Below are 26,226 nucleotides of genomic sequence, written 5' to 3'. Positions count from 1 at the left end.
CACCATTACTGAAGATGCTCAACCTTAATATCATCAATGTAGCACCACCATTCCTTACTGCAAGCTGGGGGAATGGAAGCTGCTTTGTATTGTGTGAAAAGGCCTCAATGGGTCTCTGTTCTATAGCTGGTTTAATACTGAAGGAAAGGCTGCAGCATCTCATTAGTTGAATAGAGACAAACAAAAATCCTGCATAAAAAATGCTGTAATTTTGTGCATAATTTTGTTCTTACCTTCTGTCCTTTTGGTCCTGTGGCTCCACGTGAGCCATCAGGTCCTGTGAATCCCTTTGGAAGTAATATACACAATATTAATGCAAAAGTTACATGGTTTTCTTAATCACATCAGAAAACATCCTAAAACATAGAACAATGAAGCTATTAAATGAGATAAATAATTATGGGAGACTTACAATTCAAATGCCTATTTACACATACAGATAGAACTGTTCAAGTTCAAAGTACTAGCTTCAGGTGACAACCATCAGTCACTGCCTGTGATACGTCCTTCAAAAGTTATTCAGTTAAATCTCAATTAAACTAAACGTTTGATCTCACATGATCTTATTTCCTCTCAATGTTTGTTGACAAAAATGTCAACAAAGCTGCTGGGCTGTATTTGAGTTTAGTCATTGAACCACTTGTCTGACTAAAAATGAAAAGCAACCATGATACTATAACTAAGAATTCAATTGAAATTCTTTTGTTTTCTTTTGTTTCCTTTTTTTTTAATTAGCTTATATGCTTAGAAATTTCCAGAATTCCATAAAAAAACCCCTTGCTTTTGCATTTTTCCAATACGTTTATTTTTTGGTACACTTCCAGCAATTCAGTGTTCACAAAGGGATGTTTTCTCTGATAATTTCCTTTCAAATGCTTACATGATCGTTACAGGCAATTATTTTACAGTAGCTTTATTGAGCCTATTAAACCTGACACTGAAATAATTTGTGAAAGGGAGATTTAAAACGTCAGAACTGACTCACCAATTAAACGTGTAATTATAAATCTAAAACCCCAATTAAAAGTTTAATGCACAACAGGAGTAGAATAAGGTTCTGTGTTTTGTCTTCAGGTGAAAATAAAAAAGATTTACCATCTTAGAACACAGTATTTTAGTATTATAGTTCCACTCATCCACCAGTATGAGGGAATATGCAAATGCAAACAAATATCAAAAGCTTAGCAGAGTTTAAAATGTTCTGTATTACCTGCTTGTATTACTAGCAATTTCAGCAAGGAAGACAAAACTATAGCTCAAGTGAAAATTAGAAGAGGCAATGATTTTTAAAGAACTACTTATGGGGCTTTGATATGTACAAGTGGGTTGTGGTCCTGTGTTGTTTTCAGGAAAAAATGGAATGCTATGAGCTACCACTCATGGCAAGCCCATTTCCTCTTACAGATTTGAAATTTGAGCAGTTTAACTAAGGACTATTTCAGCTCCGTGTCGATTAAATCTCTTTTCAAAAGCAAATTAACTGTTAGCAGTATTGCAGTCTTCAATAAATACTAGGCTTTTTCATTTATAATTTACAATATTATATAATAGTTTGTCATATATAATCTGTATTTTTTCATATTTTAAATTATAAAAGTATTCTGCCACTTACATAAATTAAACAGAAGCTTGCATACCTCCTGGCATAAGATCTAAGCACTAATGCTACAATCTTGCTCGACAGCAAGAAACACTTTCAAACACTGCTCTTGAAAGAAAAATGAAGAGTTCCCCAAAACTTTATGAAGGTGCTTTTAGCACCACTAATTTATTCAAGAGACACAACCTAACAGGCCATCAACACTAGCTGATGTTGAAACTTTATCCTATATTATTTTCCTCAGAGAAAGGAAGGTAACACCAGCAGGTACAGGCTCTGCAGCGACAAGTCTGGAGGGTTGGTTTGTTGGGGCTTATTTAATAGCACTTCACTGTAACATCAGGCCTACAGGGCTGATCGGATTGTTTTGGGAGGGGGGGTTTCTGCCTATTATCCTCCATTGCATGGAACGAGGCCTCAAACACTAACCCCAGCCCCTCCACACGACCTCCTCACGCACTGAACGCTGCCTGCCCGGTGCCCAGAGGCCAGCCCGCCCAGCCGACCCGCGGGGTGACCGCCACGGAGCAACGACGGGCTCCCCGTGCTGGCCGCCCCGCTCAGTAGGGAGCGGGCCTCCCTCCCCCGCAGGGCCGGCCCGCTCTCTGGTGCCCCCGGCAGCCGCGGACCCTCCTGCCCAGGCGGGGGCTTGGATCCTTCTCTCGCCATTGATGCCCTGCTTTTTCTGGCCTGAGGCTGCTCCCATCGCCTCCTCCACGCAGCGTAGCTGCCAGCACCCTCTCCAGAGCAGAGTGACAGCACCCAACAGACCTCTCCCTGTTCCTCAGCTGCCACTATGACCACCCTCAGCACAGCTGTGCCGAGTTCTGACATTTTCAGCTTGGAAGAAAACTCCTCTCACACACACACACCCCGTTGGCACTCATTGGCAGCCGTGAGGAAGCCAGAGACCTCAAAAGATGCTTCTACAGAAACAGACTAAAACCAAGTATTTTTATTAAGTAAAAAAAAAAAAAAATCCAGTAAACCACATGTACTCACATCAGCTCCCGGCTCTCCAGGCAGGCCAGGGGATCCTGGTTTACCTGCATCGCCCTCTGGACCCTTCAGGATTTAAATGAACAGTTAAGCGTGTTTCAGAGACAGAAGCAGAAATGAAACTCAGAGCCTCTTCTCTCACAGGAGCAAATGCAAAGTAGCTGAAATTACTTACCGGTGGACCAGGGGGGCCGTTTGGACCTCTCTCCCCCTAACAACATATGAAAAGGAAAATATTATTCAGAGCTATTTGCAGATTATCAGGAATAATCCCAAATGGATTCTTTTTGTAAGAAATTAGTATTAAATCGATGTGATCTCTACTATAGACTAACAGAAACAGTCACAGAAACTTCTAACAGGAACTAAGGGAAAATACATTGTAGCTCCTATGAGGAATAATACCTCAAATCCTCATCATACTTTAGTCTGAGTAATACTACATAATCCCTTTTGAGATTAGAATTATAAACCCCCTACACCCCATTTATGTCAAATAACCACAGCATATGATGCTGATTACATTAAATAAGTAATCCTGTATTTTCCATGTCAGCAATAATCTGAAAGGCCTCCTTCTCCTGCCATCCAAGCTCGCTATGGAGTATGAGATCCATTTACACATACTGCATGTCAAATTCCTCGGCGTAAAATGCTGACAGTGAAGACAATGTGGGTACACCTTAAGGCATTTCCCATTTTCTAGGGAGGGCATGAGAAACACTTACATCAATGCCATCAATACCCGGAACTCCTGGTGGGCCTGGTGGGCCCGGGGGGCCTGGTGGACCAGGGAGACCTCTCTGACAAGGAACAAAAAGGAGCAATTAGAGCCTTGCAAGCCTGTGAGAGCCAGTCTGGGTGCACTGGCACAACAAGAAACAGCTTCTATGGGTTAGTCAGGGGGTCACAGATGTGATGAGTTGCTGTGTCCCGACTCCATGGATGTCAGGACCCACACGCCTGATATCCCATCTCAGCTGTTGCTGTGATGACCAGCAACGCTCCCTTCATGGGATGAGTTGTTAAACCCCGCTTCCTGGTGCCAGTCACCCTCCTGCACCCCACAATGCTGGCAGGGCCAGGGCAAGGCAAGCAGGAGTTGAGTCCCTCATCCAGCAGGATCCAAACGCCATGTGGCAATGACAGGGTAAGCAGAATAAAGAGAGTGATCTTTAAGGATCAAACAGTGAAATTCACTGAGCTACTCTAATTACTCATTCAGCCAGCACAAAGGATACAGTCTTCCTCAGAGCTGGTGAAAACTTAAAACAACCTTTTCCCTACTTCCCTGGCATGCTCAGCAGTTTCCCCTGGTTCCTCAGGATTACATTAGCATCTACAGAAGCACTTTCTCAAAGCACCAGGCTCCCAAGGGGGAGGTGGCAGGCGTCACCAGCCTGTGGAAACCTAGAGAAAGGCTTTTACAGATCTCCACACCTATAACGGGGGGTTCTGTTCTCCTCAGAGTAAGCTCCAGCCACAGCCCCACAACGGTGCTCTGTGAGCAAAAGGCTGGCTCAGGCCCTTCTGCTGAGCCAAGGCCCCTGGCTATCCACAGTGCTGCTGCGACGGACACCTTTCCTCTGCACACCAGTCTTCCCAGTAATAATCCAGCCAGTTGTAGATGGAGCTCAAGCCCTGCCATGTCACCAGGTGATGCCCACCAGATAGCACCATGAAGGCACACGCATGGCACCCACTGCCTTGCGGTCAACCTGCCTTTACCAGCACCACATCGGGGGCAGCTACAGATACCATGGGAGAAAAAAACCCTCCAGCAGGTCAGTGCCAGGGCATGACAAAGAGCATTTAGCCTCTCTTCACCCACATATCTTCCCTGAGCATAGAACACCGTCCCTTCCCTCACACTCACCTCGATTACCGTCTGGCTTATCTGCAAGAGAGAAAACCAGAGTCAGAGTCAAACTTACTTGAGCTAGGCAGAGACAAACAACCTGCAGAAAAAGCCCCAGAGGCAGGAGGCCCCGCCGAACCATGGCGGTGGAGCAGCTGCTAGGGCCAGCGGCCGAAAGGTAAGCCCCGAGGCAGCCCCTTACGGCTGCCCGCTATCGGTTCGGGGAGGGTCGCAGGGATTGGAGGAAGACTTGAAGGCTGGGGAGGGGAGGACTGAATGCTGGCAGCGCATTAACCCTTTGCCCCGCCGCTGTTGCTTTGGGCACCGACCCTCACCTTCCCCCGCCCCCTGCCACGGTTTTCGTGCCGCCAGGCTCCCCCGCTAAAGAGGCAGCTGCGAAAATCCCTCCCGCCTGCAAGGCACCGCTTTCAGAAGTCTCCCGCAGGAGAGGGGCTGAGGAAAGTAAGCCACAGAAGGGTTAAAATGAGGCTGCTGCCGCTCGGGGCAGGATTTCCAAAGTCACCAAATTCCAGGCAGGTATGGTAAAAACAGGCATCTCGGGCCAGAAACGGGAAGAGAAACTGGGGCTCCTGTGGGATGCATCGGCAGGCAGCAGGCAGGGACTCGGTGGCAGCCTGGCGGCGGGCAGGGCAGGGCAGGGCAGGGCGCGGCGCTCACCCGGGCCGGCAGCTCGCCGCAGCCTTCGCGCTGGGGTCGCAGGGGGTCGCAGTGAATCACCATCCACTGGATTTCGAACTAGCAAAGGAGATAAAGATCACGTTAATTTGGGTAGGGGGGCACACTGGCCGAGAGTGTAATAGCAGGGACTCTGGTCGGGTGACGGAATGTTTCAAAAAGTAGGTATTTAGTGATAATAGCTACGGGTGACTCTGAGAGCTCAGTCCAGAGCAGTGCATCACCCTGCATTCCCCCACCCTTACTTGTGGAGGTCTTTTAAAGAAGGGCACAAACTCGTGGAAGGATTTAAAGAGAAGGACAGATCTGTCGGGTGTAATTTTTTACATGTTCTTTATAACCACAGGCATTTTTCCCTCATGCTATGCGGTGGTTTTGTTAGACACACAGAAAGATTTTTCTGCAAGTTAACAGCTGTGTCCATGAAGAATGATAGATCTGAGATCAGAAACGTGATACAGCATGAGAAGTTCAAAAAACAGGATCATATGAACATTGCAACAGCCTGCAACTGACTAATACGCATCTGTGAAATTCCTCATCTTTGAACTTTTGTATTTGCAATGGAAAATGACAGAGGATTAAGGCAACCCTCTTCTTGTAAACTGCAACCCAAACTCGCTTGAAGTGTTGTATAGATTAGAAAACATACCCTCTGCTGAAAGGTACTGAATAGCTCAAGCATACAGCTTCAGCAGTATATCTGTTGATACATAATGCATCACGTGGCATTTTAAGTACCAGAAGCATATTAAATTGTACATATTTATTGTATCTAAGTTTAAAAGTCTTGGATTGTTTTCTCTTCCCATAACACATAGTATTAGCTTAGATTACAAACCACTAATGAGTGCTTTATCCAGAGATTTCCCAGTTTGATGACAAAATTTACAGGCTCCTATTCCTTTCTTTTCATTATAGATGGCTGAGGACTTTGACGGAAAGAGGGATGAGGGGGTATTTTCTTGTTACAACATAAAACCCTGGTATGGAAAAGACTGATTTCACTTCTTATTTCTTTCCTGCTCTGAGTCTTTCCTCTTATTCTATTGAGCTAAACTAGCTCCCCACAATCCCTCCCACAACATAATGTCTTGGTGCTTCCTGGCTGCTTTTTGTGCAGAAGGCAGACTGTCATTCTCTCCCACCACCATCCTTACGCTGATGTAGTTGCATACTGACTGCTAGAGCTAATAAGTGCTTTGAGTCTGAAGTCCTTTAAGATCTCTGCAAGACACCCACATATCCACAAGTTGCTTTTCTGGCTTTTTTCCTTTGCTTTCCCGGCTTTTTTCTTTTGCTTTCCCCTTCACCACTGCAGTGCTGCCACTCCTGAAGTCCTCATTATCGCGTCTCTACTGTTCCGTTTACTTTGCAGTCATCACAGCTTCCAGAGTGCTGAGACTAGAGCACAAAAGAGGCAGCACCCTGGTTTCTTTTACCTGTTATCTGACACCACTATCCTTGTGTCAATTCTCTACTTCCTTTATCCAATTCTCATTTTAAAACCTTTCCCAGTCCTTAATACTAGGCAACTGAGTGTCACCATATACATATAAAAGAACTGAATGTTTACTATGATTTAATACTACAAGACAGCCATACAATAATAAAAATAAGAGTGTATCTGGAATCTGAAGTTAAGGATCCTTAAAGGGGCATAAAAATAAGATCAAATGATACCTATATGATAATTTATTTCATATTATACAACTAGATTCTGAGTCTCTACATTATTCACTTCTGACGCTTACTAGCAGAGGGAAAGAGGTCAATAATTGGCTCTAAAGAAGTTTGTAATCTATTTCTGATTTAAGTAATCTAATTTAAATCAATATATACTTGGTTTTAAGAGAAGAATTCCTACTTTTTCAGTCTGCCTGTTTAATATAAAATTAAAATTATATTAAATAATATTAAAATTTATAAGTCATCCATTCAATAGTTAGGAAATGTTGTAATTAAGGTTGCCTGTACAAATTTAATCTGTATGTAGTCTGAAATTCTGTAATTCCACACTTCTTTCCTTAGAACAGTCCCTCATTTACAAGACAGAATAAGCAAGGCTGTGGAGATGATTCCCATACTGCAGAAACTGTAAATTTGGAAGTAAATGGGGCAAAAGGTGGTAAAAAAAAAAAGAAAAAAAAAAAAAAAAAAAGATGGCTTTGTGGAAAAGGCAGGCAGATGCCATCGAATGAGCCTGCTTTTGCCTCATAATTCTTCTAACAGTGCTGACAAAATATCTGACTCAGAATAGCCACAGTGGAGAATATCCTTCATTAGAGAATATTCTGCATGGGGCTGGAGGAAGGAATTGGATGCCTAAAATGAAGCATCTGGGTATAGGTTATGTAAAAAGGCTGATTGCTAATAACTGTAACTGAAATCAATTGTCTTAAGCGGCATTTTCAACTTAAAACATGGTACAAAATCTGTAAAGACTGAAAAAATTACCTTTAAGGTGTACCACCAACAGCCGATATCTGCATCAGCACATTCTGGCTTTTTATGTAGGTAATCATTACCTCTTTTTTGTCTTGTGTGTATGTGTCTAGTTTTAGTTTCTGTACTAAGGTGAGAAAGATTTAAGATGATAGAATGCTAATGACTGAGTTGTGTTAGACTTTGATGCATGACTGTTCAAGTGCCAGTATCTGTGTCTTAAGAGAATACTTTTTGAAGTTTAAGCCCAGTTTTTCAACTTCGAACATAAAGAGGTTCATCTATTAATGAGATTTTAAGATGTGATTGCTTGCTGCAGTGGGAACTTGAGTCACTGAGTCAGGAAATGCTTTTAGTGTCTCGTGTTTTCTTTCAATGCTCTTGAACGCCCAGTCACTTTGTTTTGTTCAAGACGGGATTTGAGTGGTGAGCATTAAGTAAGGCCTGATACTCTCATGAATCAAAGACACGCAAAGAAAGTTAAATACATGAAGCAGTCATCCTACGCAGAAAAAAAAGTACCTATCATCATTTATAAAACACTGTACCATGATGTGAAATGTAAAAGGAGTTGAAATATGGCAGGGGGGTTGGAACTAGATGATCTTAAGGTCCTTCCCAACCCTAACTATTCTATGATTCTATGATTCTATATTTTGAAAATGCAGCTTTGACATTTCTTAGTTCACAGTTGCTTAGTCAGACAGCGTTATTTTTTAAAAAAATAAACTGTGGTTGCTCTGTAATGCTTTTGCTTAGAGCTTTTGTCACTGTTTTGAGGCTATATAAAGCAAAAATTGAGATAAAACCTGTCTGACTTTTTTAAAAAGAGAAATGAAACTCTTTTGTTGGCAAGGTAATAAAAAGTGTGACTGCCCTCCCATTGATTTAGGAGAGGTGAGAGAAGGGCAAATATGCCCTAGCCTTGCTCTCAAAGTACCTTTTCCCTCACCAATATTTCACCATGATCTTGTCAACTATGTTAAGCTGATTTAAAGGATGCCATTATTTTGAAGATGTATCAAATAGATGTTCTATCAATATGAGTGCAAAGTGTTATTAAGGATGAAGTACAAAGTTCTCAGAAATGAACCTCAGATAAATCAGGGGTAATTATAAAGCAAAGCTATCAAATGTGATCTTTTAAGAACCACAGCGTTTAAGATCCATAGGCAATATTTCTGACATCCATTTTCCAAGTTTCTTACAGGATTTTATTTCATCTTAATTTGTTAGTCAGCACAGATGTAATTGGATTAGTTATGTCTGTCTGTTCAATGTTTTGTCCTCTGAAGTTCAATGGAACTGCCTGTAAATGCCCACAGCTTTACACATCTCAGTATCAGCTCTGCAATTCACTTGCCTTATTAGTGCTTTAGACAAGGGAGGTGAAGGTTAAGTAAGATGTATGTAAGACCTAAATATCTAGGGCAGTATTTTCAGTATAGCATCAGTCTCAGGAAAGTTTTTAACAATACCATAGGCTTTAAGGGAAACTGTGACCCTCACGTCAATGATACCTATGTTTGTTCTAAGGGGAGTCTGCTATCCACTGTACTTTTAAGTGACCAAGAATAAGCCACACATAAACATATCTAATTCTACAGCTATTTTAAATATGTTTTATCTGTTTTCCTATATCTCTCTAATGGGTTTTTAAAGCATCCTTTTTCATGCCATAGATCAGTAGAGTGAATTCTGGTGTTATTTGACTTGCCATAACAAGGGTTCAGCTTTCTGAATGTGAGCTTTCACAGGGTGAAAAAAACATGAGATTTGACTTTTTACAGTACATGGACACAATCTGTTCTATAGTGTAAGTTAATCCCTATTCAGCAAATACTGATATGCAGTTTTCTCTTAGATATTAAAAGTCATGTAGCTGCCCTGAACTAGTTAGCAGCATTAAATGTCAGTTAAATAATGACCAAGAATCACTTCTAGCAAAGTGCTTAGTGTCTGGGTACTGCCTCTGAAATTGCAGAAACTAAGGCAGTTTATATAATTTCACAGCAGTTAGTCTTTGAGCAGTAAGAAATGAATGGCCTTACCTTTCTATAACAAACACGTGATTTAGGAAATAAATTTCTTTTCAGTTTTGAAATGATGATATATATTATATTGCTTAGAGTTTATGGTGGAATATTTGTATTACTTTTAGATAAAAATAGCTATTTTATTTTTTTATCTAGAAAAAGATAAATGCAGCTGTAAATCTGTGCAAAAATTTGCCCTTCATAAAACATTCTTCTGAGCCTTTGTAAAGGCTCAAAGGCAACCTATAGTTTCTAATGGAACTCTATCTATTACTCTCCGAGGCAATCATAGGAACAACAAGCAATAAAGATTCTCTTCTAAAATGGCATGTATTGCAGTGCACCTATAAGAAGCTGACCTATTCTGCAAGATAAATAGAACACTCAGAATACTGGGGGGGGGGGAAAGGAAGAAGAAGAAACACAAAATGTGTGTCCTTTAAATTTATAACACTGCAAGTGATATACTTTAACAATGCCTAGAAAGAAATTAGAAATTGTGCCTGGGACACACTAAATAATCAAGACTACTAGGATGTTTAGACTGAATTTAGTCAAGCAAGTTGAAGGATAAACCTAGAATATACCCAAAGATGGATTTATTTACTCAATTTAAAGAGAAACTAAGTACACAGGCTAAACCAGAAACTTGTGCAATATAAACAGCCATTTTAAAATTACTAGTCCATCAGATTGTGTCATTTCTTTATCCTAGTTTCAGTGAATATGGTCTTCCTACATCCACATTTTTATATCTGGTTGGATCACTACCATTGTCATTTTTGGCTACATAGCATAGGCCATGAGATATAGTCTAGTGAGTCCTATGTCAAACCCACAGGTCTGTCTGAATTAAAGTGTGGTTTTAGACATCCAAACTCAACTTAAAATGTAATGTGATGCTGCTGTTCTTCCTTGCCTTGTAATTTGTTCCAGAAGTTCTTTTTTTGTTTTCCTTAAAAAATATGTATCACATTCCTATTTTAAGGTCTACCTTATCCATAGATTTGACTTTTTTGTCTTGAGGGCTTTTTTTTCATAAAATGTAGTAAATATAACTGAATATTCCCAGAAACATGCTAAAGGCCTAAACAAATATTTTGCACGGTAAGTGGTGAACTATAAAATTGGTTAATTCCATTTTGTCCTTTCATCATTGAAGAAGAGTGTCCTACACTTAATGTAGCTTCACACTGGGGCCTAATATTATATGTGCTTAAACACAGATGTGGCAGAATTTAATGTTAGACACTCTTCCCCCACCAGCTGTGTGAAGAGTCTAGGGTAATCAGTGTTCCTCATACCTTGCTAAAAAAAGTATGTCTCTGCAAAACATGGGCTGGAGAGGAGGTGGGATAAAATTCTAGATTTCTTCTGCTGTTTTTCCTTCTTTAATCCTAGCCAAAGTTCAGCCAGAGCATCAACAGAGAAGGGGGAGAAGTCCAAGTTCTTGCTGAGGTGACCTCAATACCACATCTTTCTCCTAGTCTGTAGGCTGCCATTTCAAATCACTGCTTCAATAGACACCAGGAGCCCTCATTGTTTTTATGGGAACGACTCTGTGTTTAGCTTGGGAGCATGGTTTACTGTACCACTATACACTAGGTGTTGTAATACTATTACGTTAATACCTATAACTCCCTGTGCATTTAATATAAGTACCTTTCCAAAGAGAAATGCAACATTGGGATAGAACTTTTTTATCCTAGTAGCATGTATAGAATCTGTAATGTTTTCATCATCCCATACATTCATCCACCAGCATCCCCCAGACCAGTTAGCAAAGCTAAGGTATGTATGCAGCTAATCCTTACATTATCAGATCCAGATGATTACTTTTGAGTGACATTTTTAAAGACTAACTTTTGTTTCCAACAGAATTAGTATAGATTTTCAGTCGTTGATATTTCCTAATTCACAGCAGCACACCAGAGAACCACTGTCAGATACCTGGGGCAGCTTTCTGCCATAATTTTTCAAGTAAAAATGATTTCTATCTAGTGCAATATAGTAACCTGTACATACAGAGGCGATGAAGCATAAGAACCTTTTTTTTTTTTTGCAACATTTCCCCTTTCAAGTTTATACAATGCTGATTATCCTATGGCCACATTTTTTGCAGTCAAAATGAAATATACCTAAAAGATTCTATGTCAGCACTCTTTTTATTTCAAAGTTGAAGAAAAACTTCAGTGTAGGGATGTGGAAAATGGTTACACTATGTTAACTAGCTGATTCTTTTTTACCATTCAACTTGTTTTGAAATGAGTATCCTATAGTATAGGATATCCTATATATATAAAAGATACTTTTATATATATATACACACATTACCATTCATATTATATGTTCCTAACACACTTAAACAGGAGCCTTGGAAAAGAACTTTGGAAAGAAGCTTTGCAATATTTTCTGCAGTTTTTTCAACTGTATTTTGGAACTATATTCTTTTAATTTACAGAATGAATTCAGAAATAGCATTCCCAAAGTCTTAAATGTCATTTAGTGCTACCATGGGACAAAATTGTCACATTCCGGTATCTGAAGGAGGCCTACAAAGATGCTGGGGATGGACTATATTCATTAGGGACTGTAGTGACAGGACAAGGGGTAACGGGTTCAAACTTAAACAGGGGAAGTTTAGATTGGATCTAAGGAAGAAATTCTTTACTGTGAGGATGGTGAGGCACTGGAATGGGTTGCCCAGGGAGGCTGTGAGTGCTCCATCCTTGGTGGTGTTCAAGGCCAGGTTGGATGAGGCCTTGGGTGACATGGTTTAGTGTGAGGTGTCCCTGCCCATGGCAGGGGGGTTGGAACTAGATGATCTTAAGGTCCTTTCCAACCCTAACTATTCTGTGATTCCATGATTATTCCGCATAAAGTACATTGTAACTCAGTAGCTGAAAAAACATTAGTCAAGAAAACATTTTAATGGATGTCTGAAAGCCAAAACGCGATTTGACAGATACAGTTATTTGGGGTTTTTTGTCAGAAATTACAGGTATATCCCTTTGTATGTGTATTACCTTAATTGTTCATCTCAGGAACTAAATCAGATAATCAAATAATAAAATCCCTGAGGTTTTCCATATTTAATTTTCTTCATTGAAAGGCACAAAACTATTCAGTATTTACCCATCAAAACAAATCATGCAATCTAGTAGCAAGAAGAGGATATCTTCAGCATTAAAACCACTAACAGGATATACAATAAGTATTTCACTGCCTACTCTTGCTATACAGAATAAAGAACTCCATGGTGAGTTTAGGTGTCTACTACAATGCACACGGAAGGTCATATATCTAACAAAGGGGTTCACAGCAGCCATGAAATGGGGGGTGCGGTGTCCTGAGCTAGCCACCAGAAGCTATTGTGGAAATAGTGGACTTTGTCTCAGCTTTGTTGAGACCTTCACTTCTACTGAATCTAGTCTCTGATGTTACACAGAGCCCTCATAGGAGTCAGAAATGAGAAGTTCACTGTCTACTCCAAGTCAGTCATGTAGTGCTGAGATTTAAATGTGGGCTCACTTCCTGTGTGAACATCAGAGTATATCATAAAGGACCTCTGTCAATCATTTCCCTTACAGGAGATATTCCCTTTCTATTAAGGATTTAAAGTATTTATTCTGCCAGTGACACATCTAATTATCTCTAGCTGATGGTCATTGCACACATATGAAAGGAGTCCCAGCTCTTGCTCAGCAAATGTTTTGCTCTCTTTGGTGTGAAGTACAGCCCACAAATCCATGTCCTGAGACTTCTTTCTAGGTCAAGCTCCACATATGAGATAACCAGATGAACACCAAACTGATACATCCAAACAGAGCAAAATCCATTGGCAAAAGTGTGGATGTCTGAGAAATTTCATTATTGAAACTTAGACATAAGACATCTGGGTCATCTCTTACCTTACATGGTTATATGTGCAAAATATAAAAAGCAAAGTTAGTACTTACGTGCCAGGGAGCTGTTATTTTCTGCATTTTCTGTTTTCAGAAGACATTTGAAGATCCATTCCACAAAAAATTGTTAAGGGTAAAGATCCTATAAAACACTTTTTGCAGTAATAAAAGATTTTGGAACTTACCGGAACTGAAATTTGAGGATTATTTTTAAGTTTTCCAAGAACAGCAAAACCATCAATGCTGATTTTCGATTTTGGTTTTATGTTTAAGGATTCTATTTTAATGCAGTCAATAAAAAGTGTGACACTGTTTGCTTCCACGCTTATCATAAGCTTGTGCCATTGGGAATCAAACAAGAAAGGCAAATGCAAAAATGATGCAGTTTGGAGGCTTCCATCTGCTGCTTTATAAGAAAACTCAACACTTTTCATTTGACCATTAAGATTCACTCCGACTTGTTCTTGTCCTGAAGAATCTTGAATCTGCCAAATAGTCCAGTATTTCTGAAGTGTGGACCCAGTCATCCGAAAAGTAGTTAGAAAGGAATATTCATCTGGCAGTCCACTGGAATATATGGCACTGTGTAGGATCAAAATACAGTAAATTTGTGTGTATTTGTTCTGAAAAGCTCTACACATCACCACAGAGTAATGAGAAACAGTTTCTCAGTTGAAACGTATTTCAGCCATGCTTCTATCAGTGCTCTTCCTGTATGCAGAGTCCCAAAATGGGATGTTCTTTTGGGTCATTAGTGTTGATAATGACAACAGGAACTGGTTCAGAAGTACGGGCTCTTCCAACATTGTACAATATTTATGATAATCCTTTGTAAGTGTAATGGATGGAGCAACAACAGACTCCTACTTCAGATTTAGAAAGCATATCTGGTGATTATGCTATTTCCTACTGTTATACTTACCAAATCAGTCAACATAGTATACTTTATAATTGACCACGTAGTCAGTACAGATCTCATTTGGTTTTGAAGACATAAGAATGTCTTTCGCAAATACATTTTCTTGTTCAGCCTGACAATAACCATTTTGTTAATGTATTAACTATTGCTTCATCAGAAATCATTCAACAAAACATTCATGGCAAAGGCATGCATAGTAAGAACAAACACTAAAAAAGTGTTATGTCCTGTGACATTCAGCCACAAGACTACAAGTAGTAGGGAATAGGTTTGTCACACAAACGTTTCATTCTTTTGCAACTCCTATCACATGTGAGATTTGGAAACACAAGTTCTACTGTCTGTGTCACCATTCAAAACAGGGATGTAATTTTTTATCTCAAATGTGTCAGTGAATGCAGTAGAATATTTAAGAAATATGCCTTCTCATATGCTACGGATTGTAAAATTTTAATGTCATAATCCAGCTGACGTCTATAAATTTGTTACCATTTATTAACATTTAATAAGTTGTATTTGAATAAATTTCTTAAGTATGGAGACCTGCAGAGCTATTTTGCCACCAGCATTCTTTAGAATGACTTCTCAGGCAAGTAGGCATTTTGAACAAAGTTTATTTTTGAATGGCAGATCAAGCCTATCTCAGCAGCAATTTAGCCAGCATTAGTGAACCTCAGGCTCTAGGCAAAGGGGAAAAGAAAAAAAAAGGCAAACCACATAAAAAAAAAAGAAAAAGAAAAAGAAAAAAGAAAAAAAAAAAAAAAAGAAAAGAAAAAGAATTGCATAAATTAGTTCTGATTCCGTATGTTTGATGATTACTGATTTGGCAAGAGAGTACTTCCAGATAAAATCTCCACAGTTTGCAGTTTGGTGCTAGTGTCCAAAGCTGTAGTGCAATTGTATTCCAGCAGGCGACGGCACAGCCTCAGTAAGATTTCAGTAAGGACCAGAACAAGACTGACAGCAGCAGCAGCTTCATCTGATTTTGTACCCGAATTCAGGTAGTATTATATACTGCCCAAACCGTTGTTTTTTCTACTTTTTCCTCAAGAGCCTTTACATACACCTGAAAGCTGGTGTATGAGGAAGGGAAAGGTTTAGCTGGAAGATTATCTCATTGCAGAAGGTGTGGAGACACACAAAGTGGAAGAGGAGGTTCCTTGCCAGTGTCTTTGAACTGTCTGTGATTTGCTATGACTTGTGTCTCTGTTGACTGCAGATGCAGTCGTCTGTCACAGCTGGGGGTTTTTTATAGGTTTTTATCTAATGTGCTCTCTCATTGTTTCAGTTTGTGTCTGGCCACCTCAAATGCAAATGTTAATGTGTGGACATTTCCTCCTGTTGTGAATGCTTTCCAGTGTTTACTGTTATCCACTATCCTTCCTTGTGTCAGGCTTCTAGCTTACACAACATGATTATATGCTCTTTCCTGCTCCGGGAAGATACTCTCTTCTCCTGTCCAGACACACATTCACTGTTACTAAGCTGCTGATCCAGTTCAGCATGTCTTTTATGGCTCTCTGTGTCCTTTTTGCTCTATAATATCCCTTAAACAAGTATTTCAATCTCTTCTACTGCTAAAATATTAGCTCATCTGAGTCACTAATCTCTTCAGTTACTGAATCTCGCCATTTGTTCTTGAACAAGAGCTGGTTTTACTACTACCATACTGAAGGTGATATTGTTAGGTAATTTTTTTTAACTAGCCTCTCCGTGATACTCCACTTTCTTAAGTTCAGTGACTCCAGGGAATCTGATATGCTGAGCTCTGCAGCTAAAGGAAACAATACTAATCCCAGATCCTCTGAGGAGAGGTTTTCATTCTTTCTCTGCACTCAGCTTTGCTGTCATGGCAATACTGATGAAACTTTGCACCATATTTAACTATAGCGTTTGTCCTTTACAAGCCATCATAATGGTCTTCCATCTTTTTCAGAAATTAAAGTAGAAAATAAATATGTCAACTTTTTCAAGTGACATACAAAGGGCAGAAATTGTATAAGAGCTTTTAACATTGGTAAGAGAAAACTAAAAGATAAATGTAATTATAAGAAAACAGTAAAGATACAAAGTCATTGCAACACCATGGCTAAATATTCGCTTTTAAAAAAACTTTCAATAATCAATCAGAAGAGCTGCTGACTTTAGACTAAAGACTTGGTATCAGCAATGTGACTCAACATAATGAAGCATAGCATGACCCATTGCCAGAAAGGTACCCTGCAGGGAACTGTTACTGTGTAAGATTTATACCTCTAATTCTTCAAGTAATGCAGAAACAGATTCTCACCTCAGTTATTCCAACAGTAATGAAAAGCCATTCCGTTGGCTTCAGTGGTTTCAGTGTATTTTAGTGCACAGTTTTTCACAGATCCTGTAATCCTTACATAAATAAAACTCTATTGAAGTTAGCAGCTTAAAATGCTAGATACTTGGAAACCACAGCAGATTTATCATGATATTTAAATAAATAATTATAGAGAAGTTATTCCTCCATCTCACTGCAAAGCTGCTATCTATATAAGCACTTAAATTACTTCAGTACATTATTTTTAACATATATGTTTCCAATTCCAGTACTTTATGGAAGGAAATCAAACAATTTTAAATTTAGAATCAGCCAAGTGAGCAAAGGAAGAATTAACATGAAAAAATACGTCAAGCACAAAGACCAAATTCAGTCCTGACCGATTTCCTAACTCCTTAAAACTGACAGGCATACAAGCCATCAGAGCATTTTTACTTATTTATTTTCTTTTAATCTTTCTCATAAAAACCTAAGAGACATAGAAGACTCTTATCAATCCTGTAGCCTGAATGCTTACCAGGAAGATTTCTTTGATATTTCAAAGCTAAGTCCTACCAAAGCACCAATATAACCAAGACATGTCATCTGACTAGGTGGTGCAAACTCTGAGTAATCCCACTGATTTCAGGATTCATCAAGAGCAGCAGAGCATGTTAAAAGGTTAGCTATATACTGACTTGAATACTACAAAGTAACTGCTGATTTTGTTAAGCCTGTTTCTTTAAAAGTTAATTTACTAGGTGAGCATTATTGTCCATTGAGATAATGGACATCATCCTTGCTAAATAAAGATTTTAGAAATGTTAGTACAACCCACTAGAGTTTGCTGTAGAAACTTTTCTGGCCAACCACATGATAATGCACTACCATGGCCCCAGGTTCCTTTGCTCAAGCGGGAGACACTTGCGTCTGCACCTCCTGAAGCCTCCTAGAATCCTAGCTGGCCTGGCAGGCACTATCTGGCAGCCATCATATAAAAAACAGCAATCAAACCTAGCTAAGCATTTTTAAAAGCAACTGTCCCAAGTCATCAGACAGAAGTTATTTGTTAGGACTTACTGCCCTCCGTTGATCTCTATTCTTCAGAAACATCCAGTTCTGAGCTAATTATTTCTTATGACCTAATTAGGTTCTTAGCTGCATTTGATCTTTTCCATTACCATCTTTCATCATCAATATCTATGTAAGATATCTTAGTCGTAATGCAAAAGGAAAAGCACCTCAAGAACTTTGGTGGCTGGAATTAGAAAGCCAGACCTTCAAGCATATGTGTTTGGGGAACATTACTTCACAGAAGAGCATTATTCCCAAAGGAAAAACCAGGAATTCAGCCTATGAAATTCTCTGGATATTCCAAGCTTACTGATAAAGCTTTATAAACTTCCTATCTTCATTTTATAATTTCGTACCACAGTGTGCTTGTCATGTCACGTGTTAAAGTGGTCTGCAGTACACCACTGCCCCAAATATAAACACTGTTCAAAAGGTGGCTTCAATTTTTATGTTGTTGTTTACTTTTGGCAGAGGTGAGGATGAAGGCAAACAGACATCATTTTTGAATCCATAGGTAGCCTATGGATCCATCAGTATGCCCAAGACTTTTCTCTGATACTAAGCTCAGCTAGCATGAAAAAGTTTAAACATCTTACTTCCAAAATATGATGACTGCATACAAGCTGCATATTGGGAATGGTCCATGGCCTATGTTAGCTGCCAAGCTGTGCCCAGGAATTCTTTAAAGAGTGCTAACTAGTCTGGACTCAAAGCATGCCAAGGTCTTTTCTAATATTTTAACAGTATAGATGATCAAGTGTGAATGCCTTGGAATGTACCCTGGCATTAATTTATCCATGTGGATATAGGGGCTTTGTGATGTGACAGCTGCATTTGTGAAGTCAAAGGATTAAGATTTTATCCAGTACATAAAGATAGCTAGCCCTTTTCCCCCATGTGAAAACATATCATGAACATAATCCTTTGTGCTAATAGTTTTTGTTTTTAACCTTGCAATTAAAAATTGACACCATTATTATCCAAATGACTGGTAATAATTTTGTACTCACTAACTGTTGGGCACCTACAACAGGTACATATATTAAATTAAAAAATGACAGGTTCACTGTGTCAGAGGCAATAGGTGTGAGTCATGTCAGTTTCTTATTACATGAAGAACACTATATTGGTTCTTCAGCAGATTTTACGCTAGAAGAAGGGATAGCCAAGGGAATTTATTTAAATGATGGGAGAAGCTAAAGTCAAGAGTTATACACAATCATTCTGCCGAACCTTGGCAAGTATGCTAAGCAGCAAAAAGACTGAGCGACAATTTAGTAGTGCTTTAAGGAAGCTACATAAGCTTTTCAAGGCATAAGCTATTGCTACAGCAAATACTGAACAAATACATTGAGCAGTGGCCATCTAACTAAGCTCTCCTTCCAGTGCCATAACCATGCCTTAGTACAATGATCATATGCTAGTTTAAAAACTCATTTTGCTATCTGTGATAAGTACTGACTGAACAGTGACAGTCGGGCAAGCCCCCTGTACTGATATTTCAGTTGGCTTGCTCGCCATTCCTATGCATGTGCACACCTCCTTATCTCTTCCTCAAAAGCCTAGAAAACCTTACGCCAGGGAATGGGCTTTCTTAGGAGGACCCCTCCCTATTTCATGAGGCAAGAGAAGGCACTGTCCATGGCTGTTTGGATTACCTGGTACTAATATTGCTGCTCATTAACAAAGGTGTGCACGGAGCCTGCTGCTGCCTGACATCTTTATTGAGGGTTCCTCCCCTGTGTCTCGATGGCACGGGGGCCTTCGTGCCTACGTCAGATACCCACTTCAGGAACAGTTTCCAAACTCACTCTACTTTTGCCTCCCCTGTCTCTTGGCGAAGCAGGAGCTCTCAGTGCCGGAGGTAGGTACCGGAGCATTACACTCTTCGTGTGAGTGCCCTGCGTCAGCTACAGTAGCCCCCGCGCCGCCGACCTCCCCCGGTCCCCGTGGCCCGCGCAGCCCGAGGGGGGAGGTATTTCAGCACCACGGGCACGGACAGCTCCGCGACGGGGGGCGGCTCCTCCCTCCCCTTCCTTTCCCTCCCCTCACCCCGGCTCTGTTCCTCTTCCCCCTTCTGCGCTCCTCTTCCTCCCCTCCCCTTCCCTCACCTCCCCTCGAGCTGCTGCTCGCCGGTACCCCAGGAAATATTTGCATTATCGTTAAATACTCCCAAGTGTGAATAAAGGATAGCGGGGGGTGGCCAAAGGGAAATGCAGCAGGGATTCATGGCTGCTGCACTGCCTGGATCTGAGAAAGCCGATGCTAAGCCCGTGCTATTAAAGATGCTCAGCTTTCCCTGAGGTGCTCTGCATAGCTTGCTAATTTCTGTAATGCTTGTCAGCCATTTCATCATCACCAATTCATAGCAGTGAACTCCACCTAACACACACACATTATAATGTGGAGAGTTCTGTTATTTAAAAAAAAGGATTGGAAATGGCCTAAGGTGTTCCTCTCCTGTGGTGTTAGCCTCAGCCGATTACTGCCAACTTCACTCTTTCTGAGACAGCTTACTGAGAGAGGCACCCTGCGAAACAACTCTGGAGCAGAGCAGCAAGACCAGGCTCAGTGACAGAGCAGCAGCACACTGATGCTCTAGGGCACTACCAGGACTCAAACCTTGATCCATTCCCCAGGACAACACATTAAGCTTGAGGGCAGATGACTAGCTCTAGTCAGGGCCAAATTTCAGGTGTACCGTGAAGGTAGCATTGCAGTGTAGCAGCACAGTGCTTCAAGCACAAGTGTCTTGAAAACGTGGTAGATTCATGATACTACAGACCATATCCAACCAACAAGCCCAGAGGCAGTAGTCAGCTCAGATGTCACAGTGTATTTATGCTGCTGATATAGGCTTGATCAGGGATACTGATGTATATCAAGCATATATCTCACTAGAGCCACCTATAGCAATAAATCTAAACTGTCTTAAAAATGAAAATATTACCACTTTGGAAGTTCTGACTGTTCCTAAACTATGAAGCATGAGTTGAAAAGCTGAGTATCTCCGGCTTTTAGTGAAATTAAGGTCCTATTTGCTGTTTGTGGTTGGAGTCACACTTATGCCTTGATTTGCCAAGGGGATGGAAAGTAGCCATGAATCTAATGTAAACAACATAAAAAAAAGCTGTAAACTAGCTCAACTTGATGGCTACAAAGGTAGAAGCCATGGAGGACTGCAGCAAGGAGAAGTTGTCAGTGATAGCCAGAGTATGTCAGAAACATTTTGCACTCCAATTATTCCTAGCTGGAACAATAGTCCAATTAGAGGTCTTGCCAATTAATTGCTAAGGCATTCTTAATTACATAAGGTGCTGGACCAGAATCCAGACTTGCCTCGGTTTGGTAAAGACATCTCTATCCAGCTGTACTGTCTCTATTCCTTCACTGGCAGCAAGTCTGGGCTGTAAAACACAAATACAATTAGATTCCTAATCCTGTCTCCTATTGCAACTTGCCTGTGACATGCTAATTAGTTTTCATCTTTTATAGATTAAGTGACCATAAATCAGCCAGGAACATGCATATACCAGTTATCTCAAAAGAAAGAAATAAAGAAACAAACAAACAAAAAAGAGTACCCCTACCATCAGTTTCTATCCTACCTTGTCTCTGCAGTCCTTACATGATCAGATAGATTCCTTTGTATCAGTGTTTTGGGAAAACATTCCTCACCCTCCTCCTGTTTTCTTTGATTCCCTCATAGAATCATAGAATCATAGAATAGTTAGGGTTGGAAAGGACCTTAAGATCATCTAGTTCCAACCCCCCTGCCATGGGCAGGGACACCTCACACTACACCATGTCACCCAAGGCTCTGTCCAACCCAGCCTTGAACACCGCCAGGGATGGAGCATTCACAACATCCTTGGGCAACCCATTCCAGTGCCTCACCACTCTCACAGTAAAGAATTTCTTCCTTATATCCAATCTAAACTTCCCCTGTTTAAGTTTTAACCCATTACCCCTTGTCCTGTCACTACAGTCCCTATAGATCCCTACAGAATCCTTGTAGGCCCCCTTCAGATACTGGAAGGCTGCTGTGAGGTCTCCAAGCAGCCTTCTCTTCTCCAGGCTGAACAGCCCCAACTTTCTCAGCCTGTCTTCATACTGGAGGTGCTCCAGTCCCCTGATCATCCTCGTGGCCCTCCTCTGGACTTGTTCCAACAGTTCCATGTCCTTTTTATGTTGAGGACACCAGAACTGCACACAATACTCCAAGTGAGGTCTCAGGAGAGCAGAGTAGAGGGGCAGGATCACCTCCTTCGACCTGCTGGTCACGCTCCTTTTGATGCAGCCCAGGATACGGTTGGCTTTCTGGGCTGCGAGCGCACACTGCTGGCTCATGTTCATTTTCTCATCGACCAACGCCCCCAAGTCCTTCTCTGCAGGGCTGCTCTGAATCTCTTCTCTGCCCAACCTGTAGCTGTGCCTGGAAGCTGTGCCCTCAGAGAAGTGTGCACTCTCTCTTTTCAAGTCATCAACAACTTCGGCTTCACTTCCTAGAGGTGAAACTCATTCTATTGACAAATCTTGAGGAACCCTGAGCAATATCATTGGTAGAGGAAAGTGGAAGTCCCTGAAATTGCCCTTACAGAACCTGTGTGGTCTGGTGATGGCAATGACAAAAAAGTTGAACTCCTCATTCTGCTTCCAAAAGCTTTGCAAATGAGGTGATCCAGATGGAGAGGACATGTGTCTCCTAAATGATAATATTGAAAAATATGTATATATATTTAAAAGTCAAACAACAAAGGATATTACCTGGTTGGGATCCTGAAGTCTACATTGGATCCCAATTTATAAGCCACTTGTAGAGAAGTGGAGCCAACTACTCTCTGGATAATTCCTTGTGAAGCAGCTTTTTCTATTTGAAACTGAGAAATCAGGTCAAAGCCTACAAGAAAAAAATAGACGTGTCCAGAATGTAACTTCCATTGTAATTTACTTGGAGAATTATGCAGTCACAGAGCTGAATATAACCTGATAAAGTTTCTGAACAGCAGCTTTTCCCTGAAAAAGTTGGGATGCTACTTGCCTGGTAAGTCATCTTGGCCAATCCTGATTGTTGGGCAGAGATCAGTTCTCTGACTGGCACCCAGAATGACTGGTAGTCCTGCAAAAAAGGGTGAATTTATTAACCATATGCTTGCACAGTGCCTCAGATTACCTTAAAAACATTAAGTGAAGCAACTGTAAGAATATTATGAGTCAAATAGAAATGTAAATAATAATAATTACTAGATGTATATAAGAATTTAAACTACTCAGTGCTCAGTGAAGCCCAAGATCTAAGAAAATAAGCATATGTTTCTAGAGAACTCCAAATTTAAAATTATAACTTGACGGATTTGTTTTTTCAAACCTTCAAATGAGAGTCTTACAATAGCTCTCTTGCAGAGCTATGGAGAAATAGATGTAGTATAAGAAGGCCTGCTGTGTAAGGAGGTTTTTTGGTTTGGAACTTTTGGTGGCTTAAGCAAACTTTGAAAAAAAGGCCGGTTACCTAAATCAACAGTCTCCCTAGTTGACCAAGGAAACTTAAACAAACCCCATGCCAACTAAAGAGGCTGTTGAGAAACTATTGGCATCTTTTTCATCCTGGTACTCCAGGTGTTCCCACCTTCCTCTGTACCACATTTGATCAGAGAATGATTATTCATTAAATATAGGGTGGGAGCAAGAAGAACTTACAGACCTTTTTCTTTTTTGATCCAAACAGGAAAGTAGAATAAATTTGCCTGAGGAAGCCAAATTTCAAAATCTGATTTTCCAGAATATTATCAAAAAGCCTTGAATAAGCAACCTTAATAATGAAAACCTACTAGATTCCCATAATTTAAGGAAGGAAAAGTAAACATTTATTTGAAGAGTTTAAGAGTCATATGCAAGTCCAGTGCAAGGTCAGTCTTGGAAAATGTTAGTAGAGTCTGGACAGGGAAGAATGAAGTGTGCAAGTTGAAAGGAGATTAATTTCTAACCTACAGAGAGTCTCTTGTGTGCTGCAAAATCTCAACCATAAATGTGGGTTTCCTTCTGACAACATAGACTTAAAGGGAACATTCAAGTTGACATGTTACACCTTAGAAAAGGCCTCATTCTATATTATTTGATGAGACTGGCATCCAGCCATTTGCATTTTGTGCCCAGCAAATAAAGTAGAAACGGTTTGTTGCCACACATAGCAGAATAATATCCAACTGGAAGCACTGAAAGACAGGAGGAGGTTTGTGTTCTGTATCTACCACCTATACCCAGATTTTAATCCTTACCTTAAAAATACATCTAATAGTGAGTTTAAAATAACACACACAGCTCTTGCTTATTCCCCTTTCTCATAAGCATACATACATACATACACACACCTTGACAGTTCTGCCCTTCTGTGGTGACTAGCTAGACAGGATTTTAGTTTTGAATAAGGCCAGAATAATTCTCTTAATAGACAAAATTACAGAATGATGAAACGCAGATAGAGTTTGTCTCCTTACTTGATTGGTGCTGGATGGTTGCTGAGATCAAAGACCACAGAAAACTACACAAGTAAAAGAATGCTGTAATTTTCCTGTAAACAGAAAGAAAACTCCGGTATGAATCTATAGTTTCTGACAGATTTTGTTATTGACTTTCTTCTCAGAGCCATACATATTAAATGTGTAAAACCTGAAGTTAAGGATTTACTAACAGATTTGACAAGACAATTTCTTTACATAAGAACTTTTAATTTTTGCCTTATAATAAAACATGTCAACAAAGCTCTTTCTATTACTATTTCTTTCATATAATGCTGTCATAAACCCAAATAACAAAGGCAGCAGCTGGCAAGGACAGCTTTAACTATTCTGATCTCTTACTTACAGATTTCTCCAAATCCCACTTGTTCTCTTACCAGTTGCTTTCCATCTTCACTGCTGGCTTTCTTCGTTTCTGTCATGTGAATGTGTGGTGTATATAGTCAAAAGCTCTCCTTCACTCTCATTAGTCCTGCAGAAAAGAGAGGCAATGGCTGCAGACGGTTCCTCCCGCCCCATGCAGGACCCAGCAGGGAGGGAGATGCAGGCTGCTGGATCTGTTTTAATCTTGCAAATGGAAGGAGGTGGAGGCTGGACAGACGTGTGTCCTGGCAGGCTCTGAGGGCGGACCTCTGGAGCCAGCTGAATATAAAGAAGGCAAGAGAGAAAAGGCTGCTGGTTGTGCCAGCATCAAGGCAGGCCGATTAAGAAAATGTGAGTTCAGTGATGCCAGGCACTGAATAGTAGGGTCTGTTGTTCAGCCAGGAAGATGAAAGAATAATGTGGACCATGCAGTTTGAGGAAGCTGGTGGCCCTGATGTAGTGTTAAGACCAAAAGCTTTAAGAACAAGGGAATCTCGGTCCTATAAAGATGTTATTTTCATTTCTCACTAATTTATTCACCAAGTAGCCTCAGGAGAAGCCTAGCTGGAGATGTTCCAGTTGATTCTTCTAAGTAAAACCTATTATGTAAAAGAGTTTTCACTGCTTAAACTTTTTCAAGGAATACACAAAGGCATTACTAAGCAGACTCCTGTTCTTCTGTTGTCATTGATAAAGCACTTGGTTTCTACAGACTGTTACATGTTTGGACACACAAAGACATTTATTCACATTCGTTCACATGTATGTAAAAAGAAAGAGAGGAACTAAAATCTGCATGCATGAAAAGACCAAGGAAAAGGGGCGAACAGCCAGGAGGTCCTGATAGTAACCACAGTCAAAATTCATGCATGTATGGAAAAGTGTGGTAGGTTGTGCTAACACATCACATTTGTAAGGTTTCATCTTCTCTAGCAAATGCAACGACCTCTGCTGTCTGATGAGAGTCTGAAGCAATAACTACCCCATTCATCCCGATTTGCTGTAACTCACATTCCCAGTATTGGTAATTCCAGTGTTAATATTGTTCATGCTTTTATGTCTATTGCTGGAAAGGAAAGGAAGGGGCTGGATCATAGACATGAACAATTTGCCGTAAATAATGTCTCATTTTGATGCCTAAACAAGCACATCTTGGTTGATACCACATGTTCCTCCTTCAAGAGAAAGGTATCTGCAGGGAGCCTTGAAGTCCAGGATCATGCCAGATTGGCACGTGAAACCACTGCCAATAAAAAATATAAAAATCAGAGAAATATTGATTTGATTTTACAATGAGTTTGCCCAAGTCATCACACACCTGAGTCACTAATCCATATTGCAGATATTACCCTTCTGTTATGCAGTGATATCTGCACTGAGGGCTTAGAATGAGTACCAGAAGGTTTGTGAAGGAATGGAAAAGACCCTGGTGCCAAACCATCTCTTTTGTCATATTTAAGTTGTGACATTAAGTTTGCCTTTGAAACTGCTTAGTATTAACAATTTATTTGTGGTGGCATTAAGGAAGA

General features: G+C 40.3%; 1 protein-coding gene across 1 annotated transcript in view; it reads right to left on the bottom strand.

The window, feature by feature from the left end:
• The window catches only part of COL9A1 (collagen type IX alpha 1 chain), a gene marked incomplete at both ends in the record, with an annotated part of 67,589 nt that extends 41,901 nt beyond the window's left edge, over positions 1–25,688 (bottom strand). Inside the window, 11 exons of the mRNA XM_080615918.1 lie at positions 234–287; positions 2,603–2,665; positions 2,775–2,810; positions 3,328–3,402; positions 4,476–4,496; positions 5,136–5,213; positions 13,725–14,121; positions 22,587–22,719; positions 22,861–22,938; positions 24,314–24,387; positions 25,606–25,688. Of these exons, the coding sequence (XP_080472044.1) occupies positions 234–287; positions 2,603–2,665; positions 2,775–2,810; positions 3,328–3,402; positions 4,476–4,496; positions 5,136–5,213; positions 13,725–14,121; positions 22,587–22,719; positions 22,861–22,938; positions 24,314–24,387; positions 25,606–25,688 (1,092 nt within the window). The remainder of the gene's footprint in view (positions 1–233; positions 288–2,602; positions 2,666–2,774; positions 2,811–3,327; positions 3,403–4,475; positions 4,497–5,135; positions 5,214–13,724; positions 14,122–22,586; positions 22,720–22,860; positions 22,939–24,313; positions 24,388–25,605) is intronic.
• Positions 25,689–26,226: the final 538 nt, after the last annotated feature.

This window comes from Psittacula echo (assembly GCF_963264785.1).
Source record: "Psittacula echo genome assembly, chromosome: 4".
Lineage (NCBI taxonomy): Eukaryota > Metazoa > Chordata > Aves > Psittaciformes > Psittacidae > Psittacula > Psittacula echo.
Note: the sequence above shows the minus strand (reverse complement) of the source record. Positions and strands in the feature narration are given on the sequence as shown.